Below are 21,410 nucleotides of genomic sequence, written 5' to 3'. Positions count from 1 at the left end.
CTTCCAGCTTTTTGCTGGCTATTTGGAAATTATGAGTCCTAGATTTTTTTGCCCAAGTTGGCTTTGAATCTTGAGCCTCAGATCTCAGCCTCCTGAATAACTAGGATTACAAGCATGAGCCACAGGTGCCCAGCTTAGGACACTGTTTTGAGAATCTTGCAGGGCAGGCTGCCACTGTCCCATGCAAGGACTTGGACACCACTACACACCACAACACACAGAGTCCTTTCCAGGGTTTATTTCATCTGCTAACATTCATTCTTGACCTAAACAAAAACAATTAGGTGATTATGACTGGCTATGTCATCATCGATTCATTTTTGTAACCAAAAAATTTCTTCCCAACACTTTTTTTTTTAATAAGAAGCTATAAATAAATAAAGCTTTAAATGCTCCTGGGTTCAAGTTAAACAGTTCCAGTTCCCAAAAGGTTCACAGACTTGCTGCCTGGACAGCTGTCCTGCTGCCCTGACTTCTTCCTCCAGGAGGGCCGTCTGCAGGTCCACAGGGTGCCTGGTGACCAGACTGTCGGCCTTCTGTTTGCCTCTGTCCTCTCAGCACTAGGGAGGGCTCCTCACAGCCGGGGGGGGGGGGGCACCCTACCCTTTGACAGCATCTCTGAGGAGATGTTGTGGGTACAGGGAAACTTGCCCCAGAGCAGGTGGCCTGAGCGGAGAGCTGGGCTGGACAGCCTAGGGGCTGAGGGACCCCGGCACGGGTCTGGCCTGAGGCAAGATCATTTTCCAATTGCAGCAGCGACTGAGGAGAGACCCGTGCTTCCATGAGTTGGGATGGTGGGGCATGTCAGATCACATTCCAGTATGTACAAAACATCCTACCTCTGGCTGTGTATACCAGAAGCCCACAAGACAGGGCTACCTGAGACCAAGTGCCCACTTCCTGACAGGAGGCCTCAGAACCCCACATGGCCTGTGTTGAGTCCCACAGATACAACCCACCCTGCTGCTGGGAGTGGCGACCTGAAGATGAGCCTTGGAGAGAATCCCCCCACAAGGACTTCAACCTCCTTTTCCAAGAGCCACACCTCTAGTTCACCTGGGCACCTGCCTTCTCAGGGTGACCCCTCTCCAGAGAGGTGGCCCTGGGCTGGATGCTGGCAGTCCGGAGCCCAGCTTGCCTGTGGACCCCACGGTGCAGTGGCCAGTGTAGGAAGCCTGAGTGTGGAGCCTCTATGCCAGACAAACAAGGACTAAGCCACCTCCCCAGGGCATCTGCACCTGCCAACACCTAGGCTTTGTGTGTGTTACAGATGGCCCTTTCCCAGGGAGGGGAGGTCCAGTCCTGCCTTGGGGTCAGCCCTCACCTTCCAAGCACACAGCCTCTGAAGAGCCAGGGTCTCTGCTGCTCTGTGGTGGGGTGGTCTAGGCCGCTTGAAGGGCATGGGCAATGCTTTCAGTGGATACATGGCTTCTAGTAAGACCACTGCCAGCCCGTAGGGCTGCTGGGAGCAGGGCCTGGCCGGTCTTTGTGAGGGGCGGGGGAAATGCAGGGAGGGTCCCACACAGTCTCCATCAACACTGGCTCAGTGGGGGTCCCTGGAACCATCTGGAACCACCAAGGTCCCAAGGTATGGCTCAGGCAGACTGTGGTCTGCATTCCAGCCAATGGAAGCTCGCTTGTACTTTCACACCCGAGGCCGTGGGAGGGGTGGTAGAGGCCTTGAGTTAATTAATATCCCAGTGATTGGGTGCTAGAGCCACACCTCTGTGTGAACCATTAAGAACAGGGCTAGAAGGGATTCTTGGTACCTACTCCCTATCTGAGCTAGGTCTGCCTGGATGGTCAACCCCCAAAGCCAGGCCGGATCGTGGGTTTTGACCGTGGGTCAAAAGGAGAGAGGGCTGTCCAGGGACAGTTTCAGCTGGGGTGGCTCCTGATCCTGAGGCAGCTGTGGATGGGATCTGGGGCGCCCCGGAGAGATCATGTCCCAGGCCCGGGGGCCTCAAGAGGCCAAGGGTGGGCGTTGGTGTGGAGGTGGTCGGTTGGGGGAGCGCGGGGTGCGTGCATAGTTGGCGTAGGACCCGCTTCTGGCCCTGCGTGTCCTCTCTCCGTGTCCTCCGCAAGCCTACACAAGTTTGCGTGAGGACAGGGACCCCCCACCCCTGACCCGGGACCCCCGCACCAGGGTCTAAGGCTCCTGTCTAGCGGCTTCCCGCTGACGCACCGCGCTCTGTACACGGATGGACGGACAGCCAGACTCTGGCAGCTGGGCATCGCCCTGCGCGCCTTCCCGGGGGGAGCCCACCACGCGCGGGGTCCCGAGCGTCCGCCGGGCCGCCTACCCGCCCCTCGCAGACCCCCCGCCGCTACCACTTCTCGAGGATGTGGCTCAGGTAGTCCTCGGTGGGCGCGCGGCCCGGGTCGTCGGCGTCCTCGCGCGCAGGCGGCGCCGGCGGTGGCCCCGGGTGCGGCGGGCGCGGCTCGCGGCCCCGCAGCCGCTGCTCCCGCCGCTCTCGCTGCCGCGTGAACTGGTAGCGCTGCTGGAACAGGTCGCGCGCGTAGTCGTAGAGCTGCACGTCCAGGTCGTTGAGCTCCTCGATGCGCCGCACGGTGGCCGCGTCCACCTCCACGCCGCCCGCGCGGGTGCTGTTGTACTGCACGAAGGGCCGGATGAAGCGCAGGCGGAACGTCCGCTCGAACAGGTACTGCGTCTTGCGCTGGAACTCGGTGAGGCCGAAGAAGGCCATGCCGCGCAGGTTCTTCTTGGCGCTGTCCAGCAGCAGCTGCGCGCGCCGCGCCTCGGGCACGAAGGACAGGTTGTAGCAGCCCACCAGGCTCAGGTCGGCCAGCATGCGCACCTGGCGGTTGTTGGCCAGGTTGTAGGGGCAGTCCATGAACTCCTGCAGCGTGCAGCCCGACCAGTCGGTGCCCTCGTAGCAGGGCGGCAGCTCCTCGGGCGTCGGCGTGCGCCCGTCGCACATGTGCAGCGACGTCTTCCACGTGGCCCCGCGCTGCACGTGCCGCCACTCGCTCAGGTAGCGCGACACGGGGTCGCGCAGCAGCGTGATGTAGTAGAACTTCCTGCAACGAGAGGGGGACGGGACGGGTGGTGAGGCGGGTGTGCATGGCCGCGGCACCCTGGGCGGGGACAGGGACATGGCTCTGGGAATGGCTGTTTCCAAGCAGACGCCCCTCCCTCCAGGTCTGAGCCACGAGGAGACAATGCCCCAGGCTCAGAGATCACTTCTGGGGCAGGGCGGACCTGGCCCTCAGAGGCCTGTGGGATGGGCAAGCGCCTAGGAGGCCCTGGGTGGTCAGTTCCACACTGGTGAGCCAGAGACAGGGATCCTGGTACCAGGATGGACCCACAAGATGTCCTGCCTTTCTGGTCTTGGGGCCACCTGTATCAAAGACAGGAGCAGCACCTGCGGTCCAGGGTGTGGGGAACCAAAGCTTGGGGCCTTTAGCCAAAAGTCCTTGCTTCTCCCCAGCTTCCCCACCACCCCTCAGGGACAGGGAAGGCCAAGGCCCGGCAGCTATGTGACATAGCACAGGGAACATGGAGCCCGGAAAGACCCCTCTGCCATCTGGGCACTTTGAATCCCCAACACCTTCCAGTGGGACCGCTGGAGGACGATGGAGACAGGGCAGAGAGAGGCTGACAGAAGATGCCTCCTTCCTGCCTTACTCAGCACAGCTGCTGAGGTGGCCCAGCCTGGCACTTAGCTGTTAGGTCCACATCCAGTCCATCAGGCTGAGGCAAAACCGTACATGTATTCCTAGGCTGTGGGCCAGCGATCCTGAATGACTCCTGGCCACATGATCCACCAGAGCTCACTGATGCCCTCAGACAGGGCTCAGCTCAGTGTTGCTCTAGTTGTCTGGGACATGGGGTCAGGGCTGGATCCCAGGCCTACTGGCCTCGTCTCCCAGGTGTCAGGATGGGTTATCACCAGTATCCATCTCCTACCAGCTCCATCTACGTAAGGGAGGCCTATCCACCATGCCACTCAGAGGATGGCCTGGCTGCTGAATGTAGAGGGCAGCATCAGAAGGCAGTGGGCAGGGAGGCCCTGGAGGCTGGGTGGATTTTGGCCACTGTACCTCATGAGTTGCCTCCACTGCCCTCCCACATTGGCACGCTCATGCAGGTGGGAAGAGCGACATAGGCTTCGTAGAGGAGAGGGCACTATCACTGTGAAGCATGGCCACAGTGGGTGTGTCCCCCCATCAGAGAAGTGTGTCACATGATTCCTCCACACTTGGTGTGGGCCCAGAGAAAGGCTACTGCCTAGGAAAGCATCTCCCTGAGCCTCACAGAGTAGAGGCCTCTCCTCGTCACTCCTACCAGAATCTGTCCTGCAGGGACTCCAAGGTGACGCAATGAGGCTTCTGAGAGTGGGGAAAAGATGAGAAAAACCATGGCAATGGCTCATCCGGTGCCGAGCAAACGATTGTGGAGACTGGACCCAGATAAACAGATGACCTTTGGAACAATTGAAGAGTAAAGGAAAATAATGAGGACTGGTTGTTAGAACAGGACCCAGCAGGTGTAGAAACCAGCAAGTCCAGGTGGGACATCAAGCAGTGTCTTTGAAGTGAAGAGAAAATGACCTAGATCAAACTACCTGCCAACTTCGGGGGCAGAATAGAGACCTTCAGACATTGAAGAACTTAGGAACTTGTTCTTCCATGAACTTTATTTTAGGAAGATGCTGAAATACATATTTCATTTAGCAGAAAAGAAGACAAAGACAAAGTTGAAGGTGCACAACAACAAAAAAAAAACCCAAACAAGAAAATAACCTCATGCAGGGAGAAGGAACTGCAATCCAGGAGAAGATTCAGTTGTGTCTTACTGAGGCTATCAGAAATAAAGGGGCAGTGGCTTCAGGAAAAATGAAGGGGGTACGGACAGATTGCTCAACATAACAGAGCATCTGGGAAAAGAAGAATGGTGAGCATGTAGCAGACCTTGGAATCAGCTGGAAAAAAATTATTCTATGCAAACAAAAAAAGAAAAAAAACTTACAAGTAATGACTAACTCCAGGAAAAAAGTTATGTCAGAAAGAAAATGAAGTATATTACTAATCTCAGGAGTAAATAATGGCTTTGGAGACATCATAAAGTGAATACTGATATAAGACACCCGAGCTTGAACTCTACTTGGGATGAGAAGGAGAAGCATCATCTACCATAACAGAAAACAGATATTGAAATCAACAGTAATTCAAGTTATTTCAAAATATGGAGGAGCCAGGTGGCCCCTAGATCTAGGACACCTAGATACTCAGGAGGCTGAGGTCTGAGGATTGTGGGTTGAAGCCAGCCTGGGCAGGAAAGTCTGTGAGAGACTTAAACTCCACGTAAACACCAAAAAGCCGTAAGTGGGGCTATGGCAAGTGGCACAGTGCTAGCCTTGTACAGAAAAATCTCTGGGACAGCACCCAGGCCCTGAGTTCAAACTTCAGGACGGGCACCAAAAAACACAAAACAAAACAAAACAAAAAAAAAACAACTAAGGCCGAATGCCGGTGGCTCACGCCTGTAATCCTAGCTACTCAGGAGGATGAGATCTGAGGATCATGGTTCAAAGCCCCCTGGAGCAGGAAATTATGGGATTCTTATCTCCAGTTAACCACTAGAACACTGGAAGTGGAGCTGTGGCTCAAAGTGGTAGGGTGCTAGGGCTGGGGATGTGGCTTGGTGGTAGAGTGCTTGCCTAGCATGCATGAAGCCCTGGGTTCAATTCCTCAGTACCACATACACAGAAAAAAGCCAGAAGTGGTGCTGTGGCTCAAGTGGTAGAACTCCTTCTTTGAGCACAGAGAGGCTCAAGGTCAGAGGCCAGGCTCTGAGTTCAAACCTCAGGAGTAGCCAAAAATAAATAAATAAATAAAAAATAAAAATGTACACACAGAGGAAATATCTGAATAATACTAAGCTACAAAATGGTTCCTTGGTGAGATTGGAAAGAAGAGTATGATTTTTTATGTCTCATCATAAACCTAACTAAGTAGGTGTATAAATTAAACTGAATATGAAACTCAGCATTGAGGAATCCGGCCAAAAACGCCTCTGGAGAGATGCTTCAGTTCACCACTCGTGAGGCAGACGCACACGCAGCCACAATATGATTCCACTAGAAAGGAAAAGTCTGGCAAGATGAGCATGCCACTCATGGAGGGCAAAACTGACCCTAGCTTCTGCTTGTGAGCTGTGGCTGTGAATGGTTACTCGAGGGTCTTCAGAGGAAGCTTGAAGTATACATGGCAATCCCTTTCCTGGACAAATGTGGCTGACACTAATTCTCCTCTAAATGATCAAGCTGGGCAATGGGTTACATCACTATGTTTACTGTGGACTTACAAGCTCTTGTGTGTGTCCCAAACACTTCATGATAGAGAATACAGCTCACACATGGGAAGGAAGGCAAAAATTAAGACCCAGTAGGGTGGTCTGTGAGACCCTGCTGCTTTAAACAAGGAGTCTTGGTCCCCATGGCTCCTCGGCCTGCAGCCCGCCCCAGCCACCTCCAGACATCTTTTGTAGAAAGGAACGACCAACGACCACCTTGCTGGGTGGCTCCGGCGGTCTCAGTGAAGGGGGAAGGGACCCTTCTAGGTGGTGAGGGTGGCCCGTTTCCAGGCCAGCTGGGCTGGTTGTGGTTTGTTAACTAACTTCACATTAGCAAGGCTGGCCATTCTGCGGCTTTCTGGGAAGGAAGCACGGAGCCTGGGAGCCTCAGCCTCCAGCTGGTGCAGTTCTACTCTTGGGGCTCCCTTTCCCCAGCACAGGGGCCAGGGATCCTGTTCAATGGCTGGCAGGGCAAATTCTGCTGTCAGGGCGGCAGGCCATGGATACTCTTGTGAGCAGTGCAAAAACACGGTCCTGCCCTACACAGTGGGCATGGCAGGTCTCTGAGGACACCGACCGTGTGCCTGCAGGAGACCTGTTCATGTAAGGGTGATGAAGAGCCCTGCCTGGGCTTTCGGCTGCCTTCCACACCGTGGCCAGTGCTGGGAAGGCCCACTGCTGAAGCAATGGATAAGATGTGGGGTGCCACTGAGACAGCACCTCTATAGCTCTGTGTGTTTGGGGGAGGGGGCGGGGTGCCTGTGTCTGGCCCTTTGCCTCTTGCATCTGATCTAAGCAGCCTGGAAATTTGGGGGCAGTGCATGTTACCCAGAGCCACAAGGGGGTGAAGGGACACTACTGAGATTGGTCCCCCATTTCTCTTGCCACCCTCCACATGCCAGGCTGGACAGAGGCCACCAGACAGACAGGAATAGAGAGAAAAGTGCTAGAATTCTCTTGTACTCCAGCTGTGAATTTACACTGATGGTGGCTCACTGGTGTAAATGACTGCTGACCAACAGTGTAGACCCCTGTAGGAGATGGTGACCCTGCCCTGGTGCTCGGGCCTTTGGCAAGGAAGGCCCTACCTCTCCCATAAAGGCTTGACGGCAGTCATGGGGTGGAGAGCTGTTCTTCATAATGCCCAGCAGCTGGGCATTGCCCCAGGCATTTCTCCCATTCTTCAGAGGGTTCCCAGGCTCAGGGATGTAGCATGGCAGTTCTAACATCCCCAGGTACTCTGGACTTGGTGTACGTGACAGACCTGGTGGGAAGGGCCAATCTCAGGTCATGTGTGCTTCTCCCAAGTGCAGACCAGAAGGCATGCAGTCCTGGCTGCAGAGGTGCTGCAGCTGAGGCCAGAGGCAGGGGCAGACCAAGGCGTCTTCTCGTTTCATATAAAAACAAGCTTGGACAAATAGGGCTCAGAGTGCAAAATTCACACAGACTCCAGAGAAGGTATAAGACCTCAAAAACCCAGGCAGCATGGGTTGCAGCTTGTCCTGGCAGCCCTAGGATTGACTGCCTGGATCACTCCCTGGTTTCGTTATAGCTGGTTTACTGTTGTTTTGTTGTTGTTATTTTGTGACTGTCTGCTGTTCTAACATCTTTTGGGACCCACTGCCATGTAAAATCCTGGAGGGCAAGGAAGGTGTTGTATAAAAATGATACAGGTTCAGGACAACCACCTCCTGGTAACTCATTGTCTTTCTCAGGATAGGAGACAAGGGGTGCAGAATAGTGAAGTAAGATGTGCTTTCACAATGTTATAAAAAGTAAGCTTATAGAAAAGTTCCAAGTTTAATATAAACTCCAAAGTCCAAATGGATGACTAACATATTCTTTATATATATTTGCACTGACTGAAATTATGCATTATGAATTGAGTCTCCTGACACTGGAACTCTGACTCTAAGGCTCCAACACCTGCAACTTCCTGCATGCAAACATGACACAACAGTGCGAAGTTCCACTTCTGACCTCGTATGATGGGGTCACAGACAAAACACAAGTCACTGAAATACTGTATGAAATGACCTTCAAGTGTGTGAAGCAAGGGATTCTGCGTTTACCCTGGAGTCTTCTCTCCAAGGTATCAGGTATGCTTAAGCAGATATTCTAAAATCTGAACGCTAACACTTTGGTTCCAAATATTTAAGATAAGGAATCCTCAACCTGAATATATATAAAATAATGATGTGACTTCACAAACACCCTGGGTGGGTGTTGGCATAGAAAAGGGTTCAGGTTTGCCATTCTGGGCCTCACTGGTCCTTGGTGAGAAAATGTGGTGGCCTAACCCCTCCTAGGCTGTGCATAACCAACACGTTCCTAAACTCAGACTCTGAAACACAAGCAGAAGTTTCTACCAATACCAACAGGTCCTGAGAGAGGCTGCTGTCATCGACAGCCAGAATGAAGCCAGTCTCTAAGGAATACTGCCAGAAGCTAGTGCCATTGTTCATGAGTCCTTCTTACCAGTGTCAATGTAGTGAGAATGCTCTGTACCTGGCCCTGGCCCTTTGTGGCCCCCTAGGTACATTCTTGGTTTTCTGGGATCCTTTCATGAGGACAAAGCCTACACCATTAAGGCTGGATCCTGACAGTTCATTCTGGGTAATTTTTGTTTTTGAGACAGGGTGTTGTGATGTAGCCCAAGCTGGCCCAGAAGTCACAGACCTTGCCGCCTCTGCCTGCCAGCTGCACAAAATGACTGGTGTGTGTTACCATGCCTGGCTCAGAGAATTGTTTTTTGAATTGTATTCTAAGGGGTCTCAGGAGTACAGAGGCTGGCAAGTGGTGGCTAAGAAATGTTTGGGTAGCCGGGCGCTGGTGGCTCACGCCTGTAATCCTAGCTACTCAGGAGGCTGAGATCTGAGGATCGCAGTTCAAAGCCAGCCCGGGCAGGAGAGACCGTGAGACTCCTATCTCCAATAAATCACCAGAAAGCCGGAAGTGGCGCTGTAGCTCAAGTGGTAGAGCGCCCGCCTTGATCTGAAGAGCTGAGGGACAGCGCCCAGGCCCAGAGTTCAAGCCCCACGACCCACAAAAAAAAAAAGAAAAAAGAAATGTTTGGGTAGTGGGAACACCTAACTCATGTCCTGCTTTCCCAAGTGTATTCTGACCACTGCCGCAAGCCAGGCTCCAGGGCAGCTCACAGCAGGGCAGGGATTGGGCCTCAGTGTCGAGCACAGGAGGAAATAACAGTGTTCAGGAGGTTGTCAGAGCTAGGGAGCCCATGGCACAAATCTCCCTGCACGCAACCTTCATCAGTGCGATGGCTGCCAACCCCAGGGGCAGCTGCTTCACGCACACCCTGTGCCGGCCCTAGGGTCCCGTGACTCACTCGGCAGCACCAGTCTGTTCCCATGAGCTCCTCAGAAACGTGGATGTGACTTTGGCTCCCGTCCCACTGGAAGGCAGCTGGCCCTGGCTGCTCCCCATCCTTCCTGTAGTGGGATGGGGCCGGGGTGATGTGGAGGAGGTCAGGGGATGAGAGGATGAGCCACAGTCTGTGGGGGCAGGGCGCTGAGCGAGGCTGCTGCTTACCTCCTTGCACCTGACCTCGCATGCTGGGGTGGGCGCCACTGAGTGTGAGCTGCCATTGGCAGGCTGGGAGCCCTTCTCCGAACGCAGCATGGAAAATGCTGGGCTGTTGGCCCTCCTGGTAACATCCGCAGAACAGCAGTGGCTATTTTTGTTGATTAACTGAAGCTGCTTCCAAAAATACCACGGCAGAGGGACAGGCCTTGTGATATCAAGGGTCAGGTGCAGCGTGGGCAGAGGGGTGGGCAGTCCCTCCCCATGGCTTCCTGGGACAGGGTCCTGCCTGCCTCAGATCTACCCTCAGGTTTCTCCTTTTGCCTCGGGATGCCCCTGGCAGGGCCCCAGAATGGAAGCTCGGAATGGAAATGTGAAGACAGCCAAGCCCTTGCAGCCCTCAGCTGACCTATTAAGTCGTAATGCTGCCAGATGATTCAGAGTCTTGATGCCCAAAGAGGTGAGTGGCTGGCCCAGGGTTGCCTGGCCCCTGAAGGACCCCAGCCTCAGTTTGGCCCCTGGTATATTCCTCCTCCAGTGGGCAGGGAGCAGGGCCAGGGCAAATCCCACCAGCAGGGGGCATGGGTGGCACACAAAGACCCTGGTTAGGGCAGGGCTACCCAGACCCACTAGCTTCCAGTGAAGTCCTTGGTTTACCAGGTAAGCTTAATTCTTACAGATGGGGCACTATGCTGATGAACACTCCACAAGACAAGTTTAGGGAACAGCACATGAGTCTCTAAAGAGGAAGCCCAGAAGGTAAGTCCCAGCCTGGTACAGTTGTATGATTAGGTCTGGCCCTCACCATATCCTTAGAGAATCCTTTGTCTTGCTTTCCTTGCCAGCTAGAATGCAGATGTAACTGACGAGCACCTGCAATCACACTGGACCATGAAGCAGAAGCCCTGTTTCCTGGGTTAGCATGGAGAAGAGGACCCAAGCCCCTGGCACTTCTGGGGAGAGGACAAGCCCTAGGGTGGGACAATAGGCCTAGGATACCAGCTTTCAGTAATAACTAATTAATGTACTGACGTGCTGGGGTTTTAGCTGATCGCCCTGGTTGCTCACTGACACTAGGCAGGCATGAACGAGACCCAGGTTGTACAGCTAACCCAGGCCACAGAGCTGGGTGGGGGAGGGAGATCTGCGCAGATGGGAGGAGAGGCACTGCCCGGGAGCCGGAGCAGCAGGGGGATTCAACCGCCTCTGTAAACAGCCCTGAGTGAACGGATCTGTCACCTGCTGGGGGCGTCCAAAACACAGCCAAGGGGTGGCCGTGTTAAAAGGCCACGTCCTCCAAAGCTCAGAGAGCTCTGGTGAAGATACATGCAGACCCACAGTGCAGGGATGCGCAACCTGGCCAAGCAACTACATACACACAGAAGCTAGGGCTTTGGCCTGCCAAGATAGCCCCTGGTGGTAGGGCCTGGGCAAGCCTCCTCTGGTCTTCTCCCAGACAGACTTTTCTCTCATCCCACAGCATAGGACTGCGCCGCGGCACTGTGGGCTGGGGCAGATGGCTGGTAACAGTGATGACAGCTCTGTGGTGGTCCCCACATCACTTCTGTACCCTGGCGGGAAGCCAGACAGCCACAGCAGCAGGGTAGATGGGGTGGGGCGCATCCTCGCAGGGCCCAGATGCCCCTGCAGTGAGCAGGGCTGCTGGGACTCCTTCAACCCTGCCCTATCTCGTGGAGTGCCTTCTTAGTCCTACCACACGGCCCAGCTGCTGGGCCGGGGGCCGGAAGTCCAGGGTGGAAGCTGGTGCCCCAGAGCTCCCACCTGGAGGGGCCAGGCCTATGGAAGGGCAGAAGGCAGAGAGCACAGAAGCCTGACTCCAGAACGACCCACTGCGCAGCAAGGCAGGCTGGCCCTGAGTGCCTGGGCCTCACCTACGCCTCAGGACACCCAAGGTCCAGAGTTTCTTTTTCTTTTTTTTTTTTTGGTGCTGTTACAGGAGTTTGAATCCAGGACTTTCCTTGGCTTTTTCCGCTCAAGGCTGGTGCCGTAGCACTTGAGCCATACCCCTATTTCGGGCTTTTTGGCTGGTTAGAGAGCAAGTCTCTGGAACAGTTTTGCCCAGGGTTGGCTTCAAACTACATTCCTCAGATCTCAGCCTCCCAAGCAGGGAGGATGACAGGCGCCAGGGTTCTGATTTTCAAGGGAAAAGCTCCCCAAGTCCCCCCTCCCTGCTCTCCGTGGCCTCTCTACTGTGACTACACAGCTCCACCTCCAAGTCACTTGTTCGGTAAAAACCCAGCTGTCCTTTTTAGACTAAGTTCCTGGACTGGGCCTGCAGCTATGAGCTTCAGGCAGGCTTCACTCTGGACTCATTTCTCTGCAGGTGGGTTCAGGGCCTCCCAACTTTCTCCTGCAGGTGAGCATGTCTACTGGAAGATGGTGGCCTCTTAGTGACTGTGCTCAGAAGCATCAGGGCAATGTGCCAGAATCCACTCACAGCAAGGGACATTTGCAGGCCTGTGGCTGCCATAGGCCCAGCAGCTTGGCCTGGTCAAGAGAGGTACCAATGGACCTGACCCCAGCACTCAGCCACCCTCCCCCTCCACTCCCCACTGGCAGTTCCCGCTGCAGGCTCAGAAACACTCCATGCGGGGGCTCTGGTGGCACGGGAGTTACTGCTGTAGTCACACAGTGCCGATGCTCTGCTGCGCGCGCGCACACACACACCCCGCAGACAGGAAGGTGTCCAGGAGGAGCCGCGGCCTCTGGGGTAGGTGATGGCCTTCAGCAAGCCACTCACACTGTGTAAGAACTGTAAGAAGAGAGCTGCAGGGTGTTGGGCCTTGGGTCACATAGCCTGTCCTGGCACGTGCCTGTCAGCCAGGTGGCTGCGAGCCACAGTGCATGGTACTTGGGGCTGAGGATCCCATTGCTCCTTGGCAAGGGGATCTGACAATGGCTCCTGGGCTCAGGAGCTGCCTGGGCCCCATGGAAGCACCTCCCTTATGGCAAGTCTGGGAGGCAGTTACAATTCACTGACTCAGGGCCATGCGGGACCTGGATGAGGATGGCTAACATACATGGTCTCCACATTCTAGGCCAAGACAGGCATGTTGAAAGCTCTCTAACTTGGTAAGGGACTGGCCTGGCCTGGGCTGGACTCCGGTCCATACTCGGTTCCCCACCAGCCAGGTACTCAGAAAGAAGGCCCGGGTTTGCCGCTTAAGCATCTTTGTGTGACCTCCTTTGTGTTCAGAGCCACTAACATAGGCACTTTCCTCTTCTCTCCCCCAAGCTCCCCACCACCGCAAGGACCTACCCTCACTTCCCATCCATCTGTTGCCATCTGTCCCTGGATGCACTGCCCTAGGGCGCTGCCATCTGCCTGTGCACACCCACAACCCGGTCTGTGTCCCCTTCTCATACAAGCCTCACTGGTCAGTACAGGGGCTGTCTTCCTGTTGCTGCACTGTGACAGGGCTAGAGCTCAGCAAGTGTCCCCTTGGTCTGGGTTAAAGTTGAACGCAGCTGTTCTGATCTTCAGCGCCCTGGCTCCTCCCTGCTGGCTGGCAGGGTGGCTCCTTGCCACCCTGCGAGAGTAGCAATCACCTGCCTGGGGGCTTTGGCCATACTCTCGGACTCAGCAAACCCACCACTTTGGTCTCCAGGAGGCACACACGGAGAACACATGCTAACTGAGCACCTGTCTTGTATTCTAGTTAATCTGCTGCCCATCCCTGGGGTGGAGTCTTGTCCTGAGGATACAGGACTAAGGGGAGCCCAAGGGTGCTGATTTGAGCTTAGGCCCTGCTGTTTTTAATGGCCGACAAGAAGCCGAAGTGGAGAGCTGGTGTCATAGCCCCTGGGCTTTGGCTTTTAAAGCCCCCTGGCCAGGGTGCTTGGTAGGTGTCCAGCTCTCTGTTCTAGAATGAGGCATGGGTGGAGAGACCAAAGCAGCCTGGAAGCACCCTCCTGTTAGGTCCTCAGGCCTCACTGACACATACTGGAGATCATGTCTCCTGGCCCTGGGTGTCCAGTGTGGCCCCACAAGGCAGAAGCTCTTTCTCTCCATCTGACATGTTGGATGGCACTATCAGAACAAAGGGATGTGTGGGCAGAGCCTCTGGTGGGGTACCAATGGGCCCCGAGCCCTTCCTGTTATATCCCCTCTGCCTTTGCCCTAGGGGCCAATTTCTGCCCTGAGATCCACACATCGTCTCTGCCTATGGCAGATGCCCTTGCTGCCAACTGCTGCTGCCAATAATGGCTCAGGTTACTAGGCATGTGTGTGTGTGTGTGTGTGTGTGTGTGTGTGTGTGTGTGTGTGTGTTGTGGTGCCAGAAGCCTCCTATTCCTCCACTGTGCAGGCACTTCTCAGACAGCTCAAGCCCTCAGGGCGGGTGAGGATGCACAGGAGAGAGCAGAGCAAGGATAGGTCCCAGTGTCCAATGGATGGACAAGTATGACCTCGTTCTGCTAGTTGTCCCCATGTGGCCTTGGGGATACCCAGTCCTTCCCCTCACTCCTGGCCCCGCCGGCTGTCACTCTTAGACAGGCTGACAGAAAGCACCACGAGACTTTGGTGTGAGGTACTCTGCAGAGGTGCGGAGCCTGCTCATTCTGAGCAGACAGCCTGTTTGGACACGGAGCCCAGGGCAGGGCCAGCTGCCTATCCTATCCAGGGTGTTGAGCTCTTTCCTGCCAATGTGGGGCACAGTGGCAAAGCACGGGGAACACCTCAGACAGATCCATAGAGCTCAGAGAAGTGGACGTGGCCACGTAAGGAAGCTGCCCAGGCCCATGGCAGTGAGGTCAGTTCCATGAGGAAATGAGTTCATGGCTTCAAGGACAGGAAATGGTTAGTAAATGGTGGGAAACATGAGATTGCCTGTTCTTATTTCAAAATACCAAATTGTTAAGTAAGTGTGGAAAAACAAAAAGTCTTAGTTTAGGTGCAGGAAACACAACAGTCTCCTCCCTCCCCAACACTGACAGTCTCAGGGTAGCAGTTTAGAAAGGAAATCATGTTGCTGGGGTATTCAGAATGGGGGTCTGCCTTCTGAATGCACTCAGGAGTCTGACTGTCCTTGTTCTCAGGGTGTGTGTGTGTGTGGGGGGGTGACCAAGAGTAGAGCCCTATCTGGGAAGCCCAGAAGTAGTTTCTCCAAAGCCTCTAACCTGTGTGATCCTTGGGTCCTGACAAGGCCCCAAGCCCTATGGTGCAAAGCAACTAGCATCAAGTCTATCTGGTCCGTGGGATGCCACACGGGTCACATCACCCCAGTCCTGTACAGGCCCAGCTAAAAACTAGAGTGTGTATTTGGTCAACCTTTGTTTCTAACCAGGGGTGGCCCTGTGAAGGCACCTCGGTGGACATGCCCAGGACTTGGGGTGCTCCCCACCCAACACAGGTGAGGTTCCTGAACACAGACACTGAGGGAGATCTGTAGCAAGCCTCCACTTGAGGACACAGGGGGCTACGCAGGGGTTAAGGCCTGTAACCACCTTACCTGGCAGGTGTTGGATAAGGCTGGCTGTGGCTCAGGAAGGCTCTGGGAGCTCTTCTCAAGGAGGCTAAAAAAGGAGGCATGAGCATGTCTTCCAGCACAGCCAGCCAGGCGAGGCTTGGGCTGCTCCTGGAAAGAGGGGATGACTTTAAAGAGGCTCTGTGGGGAGTTTGCCTGTTACCCCATGCAGGACTGCATACTCCCTTCCCCTTTTTGTGTGATACTGGGATTGAACCCAGAGCCTTGTGTGTTAGGTAAGGGATCTACAGCCCTTTTGTTTGTACTCTGGACACCACAAAAGGCCAGCTCTGATCACCAAGCATGCCAGGCTGGCACAGAGCAAAACGGCAGAATCCTGACATGAGTACAAGTCAAGGAAGGCCTTGTCCAGGAGCAATGCCTGGGGCAGAATTCCTTCTTTGCTTTTTCTGCATCTTTCCAATTTTGTATAATCAAATACGTATTTAGAAAACAAAGAAACAACAATTTATACAACCCAATTTGATTTTCATGAAGGGTGTGTGTGTCTGGGAGCTGTTTGAGGCTCCCCGGCACCCTCTCAGCATGGGTTCAAAGCCACAAAGCTATCCATCATTTTCTGGGGGGAGTAGGGCAAGGATGAATCTAAGGAGAATGGAAATGTCCTCTGGCCCCACAGATGGTGACTGCTTCTGTCCCACACAGCACCTTCCCAAGGTCTCAGCATTCCCAGGATCACAAGCACTCCCAGACCTCATTCTTTCCCACGTGGCTTCACAGAGCCCCTCCCTTAGACAAAGGGGGCTGTTCCCCCTGTACTTACACAGACACAGAGCAGGTCAGAAGAGGTGGCTCTGAATGCTCTGGAATATGGACTGTTTTTCTCAAGACAGAAGTCCACAGCCTAAACAGTACACTCCAGAGACAGATCCCTCCATGCCAAAATTGACAATAGTTCTTCTGCCCTGCTAACTTGGTTTTGCTCACTGATGCACTGGGAGATTTGTCACCTACAGTGACCTTTCATCCTGGGGACAGGGGAGCACTGACCTTCCTAGAGCCAGGAAGCCACCTGCACTCCACTGTATACTTTACTGTATACTTTAGCCTTCAACCCTCATCAATGCCTTTTGTGGTTAGTGGCTGCCACTCTGGTGGTCATCACTCTTAGACTCCCTCTGTGGATGGGCAAACTGAGGTTCAGTAGATCTTTCTGCCACCCAAGTCTCCCAGATCCTAGCTTCACAGAGCATGTGCTGACATGTATATGCCACAGACAAATCTCACAGGAACAAGGTATACCAGTCAGCTTCAGGATACATGTCTCCCACTCACCAAGGTCTCTGGTCCTAATCATCTATGTGGCCACGACAGGTTCCCAAAGGAATGTCTGGTGTGTTTTCTCTTGCACAATGACACTATGTCCCTTGAAGGCCACGGCACAGTGCCCAGCATGAAGCAAGGATGGGAACCAGATGAAACAGAGCACGTACACAGGTCCACAGCATAAGTACATAGATATCTGTAGGCCCACATATATGTGTAGGAAACAGGCAAGTGATGATGGGTATAAACACAAATAGCAAAATGCCATGTGTGAATCTAGGTGAAAGGTTAACAGCTCCCTTTACAATTATTTCAACTACTTCACAGATTTGATATTTTTCAAAATATAAAAGTGAGAAGGAAAATTCCTACAAAGCAAATGTCAGACTATTCCTACCAAATTTAAAAAAATTGTCCAATGTTATGCACACTTGTCTAGAAAATAGTAAAGGAATGAGTGTTTTCCAACTCAACCACTATCAAACACAGGAGAGGAAAATTATAGATCAATGCATTCACAATAAAAATGTTAACCATTAAAAAAAACAAAAAACAAAACCAAAAAACTCAAACCCCAAACCTTCTTAAATCAAATCAGCTAGTCTGTTAAAGATACTGCTTTATACCCAGGTCAGGTTATCCTCTGGCAGGCAAGGATGGTTCAATGTAAGAAAATACACATGTGCCTCTTCACAACATTAGACACAGAAATCTCAACAGATGCACAAATAAGGTGGGTATATCTCTTAATGTGATAAAGCATCCTGAAACCCAGGGCCAACATGGGTCTCATGGGTAAGTTACATGCATTTCTTCCAAAATCTGTAGCGGGACAGACCCCTCCTCTGCCTGTAGTTATGCCCATCTGCTGATATGGCAGAACTTCTCAAAGGGTCAGGGCACAATCATTCACAGGGTCCCTTCTGTATACAGGTACTGCTGGCCTGGAAGCTCTGTGGACTGGTTGACAAGACTCTACAGCGTGGGGGCATTGATTCTCACACATGCTGACCTTGCCCTGGTCTTGGCAACCAAAGCTGTAGTTTGCTCTCAGAAGCTATGGGGTAGCAGGAGGAAGCAGCAGCCCCTTGGGAGCCAAGCAAGCTCAGCAGTGCGTCAGCCAGGGCACTCAGTGGCTCACAGGAGCCCTTGGCTACGTGACCTAGGGTCTCTGGGGGTGGATGTACTCTCTGGAGGAGGGTGGACCTCGAAGGGGTGAGTAGGTGGTGTGGTATACCCTGACTGGCAGGGCACGTTGTATGAAGGACACATGTGGGTGGGGGCAGCAGGGCCCCTCCAAATCTTGTACAACCAAGACTAGCTTTATACACCAATCTTGAAGCTCCCCTTCACGCAGTCTCTTCTTTCATGGGACTCTGGGGACAGACCTGGAGAGGCCATCCTGGGCAGATGTGCTTGTAGCCCCATGGCTTTGAGTCCATGCCTACAGGTTCTTCTGCCTAGGCATACACTTCCCTCAAACGGTTCCTAGCCCTCTTCCTCTCCTAGCACAAGACTGCTGGACCTTGAGTCACACTTTTGTTGCTGCCCAAGTTTTCCTTACTTCCTCAAGTTCCTTAGTCCTAGGGTGTCTGTTAAAAAGATCCAGCACAGGAGAAGATCTCTGAGTATGTAGAGGGAAGGCAAACATGTCCTGGAGGTGGGAGGGGGAGCTAAGAAGAGGTTGCTATGAAGGGAGTGGTGAGGAGAACCAGGAGAGATGGCCATCAAGCAGGGCCAGGGGAATGCTAGGGACTTAGCTCTGCTCTGCCTTCTGCTACAGAAGCTTCTGATAAAGACTGGCAAGGATCTGAGAAGGACCAATCAGGCGGTCTTGGCAGCCTGATGCTCTAGATGTTATGGCCTTAACCTGTTCTCACTGAGAACAGGTAGTTTCCTGAGATAGTATGTGGGCCCAATGCTCCTGACCCATCTGTCCACTGAGTATGTCCTCAGGGGTAAGGACACCTACTGTAGCCAGGATGCAGACAGCCAGGTGGAGCCTTGTACTAGAAAAGAATATGTCCTCTTCCCTCTCAGAAGAGGCAGGCAGGGAGCATGGAGGCCTGACTTTCTGGGCATGATGCCAGAGCTCCAGTATGACTTTGGGGAAGGCTGACAGTCTCTGGGAGACCATGGCACAAGGTGTGGGAATAGGCAAGACTAATACAGAGGGCCAGGCTACCCTGTATGGTGGGGATAGTAAGGTTCTAAAGCAGGGACAGAGGCACCCGAGGCAGAGTCAGGCCCCAGTGGTGAGTGTCTGGAGAGCTGCAGGAAAAGGCACATGGTTCTGTGTGCATGTGCATGCTCGGTGCCTGTTTTGATTCATGAGGGCAGGAGGAAGGGCAGGTAAGGTGGTGCCAGCTGACAACTTTCACTGAAAAAGAGAGGTGGACTCCTGGGGAGGATGCCTGAGGTTAGAGGAAGGGCAACATCTACCTGAGGACTGAGGCCAGCCAATACTAATGCCCCATCACTACTACTCTCTTGTGATGCTCACAGCATCAGCAGCATTCCTGCCTGCCTTCCCACTGGGTATGAGGCAGCAGATCTGAACTCAGAGGCAGGGTCCATGAAGACCATCACTGCAGTGCACTAGTAAGCATGGGACGTAAAAGGGAAGGAATCCAGTCCTGTAGTGGAAAGAACACCTCAGGCCAGACTGGGAAACAGCCAGGGGTTTGCCCTAGGCAGCAAGACACTCCCACATTCTGTTCCAGCCACACACTGTGGTGGTCATTGTCTGTCTTATGTTTCAAGTCAGAATCCTGATTATGGGCACCCTAGTGGGCCTGGCCCACTGGGCAGACAATATGACCTACATGGACAAGACCCTAAAGAATCCAAAAGAACCCTGCTAGAACTAAGAAAGTAATTTAGCTTAAAATTAAAAAAAATTTTTTTTTCAGTTGTAGGGTTTGAACAGGGTCTAGGCACTGTCCCTGAGCTATTTTGCTCACGTGAAAGATTTATATCCTAAACACTATAACATATAGATGAAAAAAAATCAGGGATGACACAAATGAATATAGAGTCCCTGGATTTATGCTTTGGAAGACCTAACATTGTTATGATGGGAATCCCAACTAAATCTACAGATACAACACCATTTTCTGTGTACATAGAAAAACCCATCCTAAAATTCAGATGGAATTTCAACGGACCTCAAATAACCAAAGAAAAAGTTAAAGCTGGGCATCTGTGGCTTACAACTGTAAGCCTAGCTACTCAGAAGACTGAGCTATGAGGAGGACTGCTGAAGTCAGACTTGCAGGAAAGTCTGTGAGACTCTTATCTCCAATTCATCACCAAAAAAGCTGGAAGTAGTTCTGTGGCTCAAGTGGAAGAGTGCTAATCCCCAGCAAAAAAGCTCAGAGACAGTGCCCTAAGACCAACACCAAAAAACAAAACAACAACAAAGAAAAAAAAAGGAAAGAAAAAGAAAAAGTTGGAGTACTGGCATTCACTGATTCCCTAATCTGCTACAAAGCTGCAGCAATCAAAGCTGCATTAGTATAAAGATACACAGAGACCAATGGAACAGAATAGGGAGCCCAGACATAAACACACATATTGTCAAATGATTTGTTTTTTTGGGGGGCGGGGAAGCCAGTACTGGGCTTTGAACTCAAACACTCTAGCACTAAGCCACACCTCCAGTCCTTCTGCTTTAGGTTATTTTTGGGTAGTCTTGTTTTTGTCAGGGCTACCATTAGCCAGTGACCCTTTGATCTATGCCTCTTATGTACCTGGGATGACAGCTGTGAACCACCACATCCAGCTTTTTAAAATTGAAATGGGGTCTCAATAACTTTTTCCTGAGCTGGCCGTGAATGCTGATCCTGCCACCTGTGCCTGCAGTAGGTATGATTAAGGCAGGAGTTATGAGTCATTGTGCCTGGTATACAAATTTGCTAGGATTCTTCTCCCCCTTGGTGGTTATGTAGACTACATTGACCCTGAGTTAATGATCCCCCTTGCCTCCACCTCCCAAGTGTGGGATTAGAAGCACAAACCACCTGTCTGGCCTTCATCAAAGGACTGTTGGCAGGATACCAAGATCAATCAGCAGGGAAGGGACTTCAACACTGGGAATAAACTAGGAGAAATGGATATCCACATGCAAAAGAATAAAGTTTAATAGCTTTTTATTTTGCTTTGTTTTGTGACGCTGGGTACAGAACCTAGGAGTTCACATATGCTGGGAGATACTCAGCTACATTTCAAGTTCTTGGATCCCTACAAAAAAAAAATAGTGTATAATTGATCATGACCTAAATGTAAAGAATAAAAATATTAAACTCTTTTAATACCAGAAAGAAAGCTTTATGGCACTGGATTTGACAATGACTTCTTGGATATAATAACAAGACCTGTAACAGAAAATAGATAAAAGGGTGAGCTTCATTTAGATTTTGTGTATCAGAGGACAACATCATCAATAGAGTGAAAAGAACCAACAGCATGGTATTTGTAAATATCAGAAGATATTTGTAAATCATGTATGATGTGACTGGCTTAACATAAACACCAAACAACACAATTAAAAAATAGCCAGGTGAGCCAGGTGCTGGTGACTTGTGCTTATAATCCTAGCTCCTCAGGAGGCTGAGATCTGAGGGTTGTGGTTTGAAACCAGTCCAGGCAGGAAAGTCTGTAAGACTAATCTCCAATTAACCACCAGAAAACTGGAAGTGGTGCTGTGGCAAAAAAAAAAAAAAAAAAAGAGCAATGGATCCTAGTAGATGTTTCTTCAAAGATGTCCAGTAAACATA

General features: G+C 52.3%; 1 protein-coding gene across 1 annotated transcript in view; it reads right to left on the bottom strand.

Annotated features, from left to right (window-relative positions):
• Positions 1 to 222: 222 nt before the first annotated feature.
• Hs6st1 (heparan sulfate 6-O-sulfotransferase 1) overlaps positions 223 to 21,410 on the bottom strand; it is a 35,262-nt gene continuing 14,074 nt past the window's right edge. Inside the window, exon 2 of the mRNA XM_013028854.1 lies at positions 223 to 3,042. Within this exon, the coding sequence (XP_012884308.1) occupies positions 2,328 to 3,042 (715 nt within the window). The 3' untranslated portion in view covers positions 223 to 2,327. The remainder of the gene's footprint in view (positions 3,043 to 21,410) is intronic.

Source organism: Dipodomys ordii, unplaced genomic scaffold, assembly GCF_000151885.1.
Source record: "Dipodomys ordii isolate 6190 unplaced genomic scaffold, Dord_2.0 Scaffold114, whole genome shotgun sequence".
NCBI lineage: Eukaryota > Metazoa > Chordata > Mammalia > Rodentia > Heteromyidae > Dipodomys > Dipodomys ordii.
The sequence above is the reverse complement of the archived record's forward strand: the minus strand, read 5'-3'. Positions and strand labels throughout refer to the sequence as shown.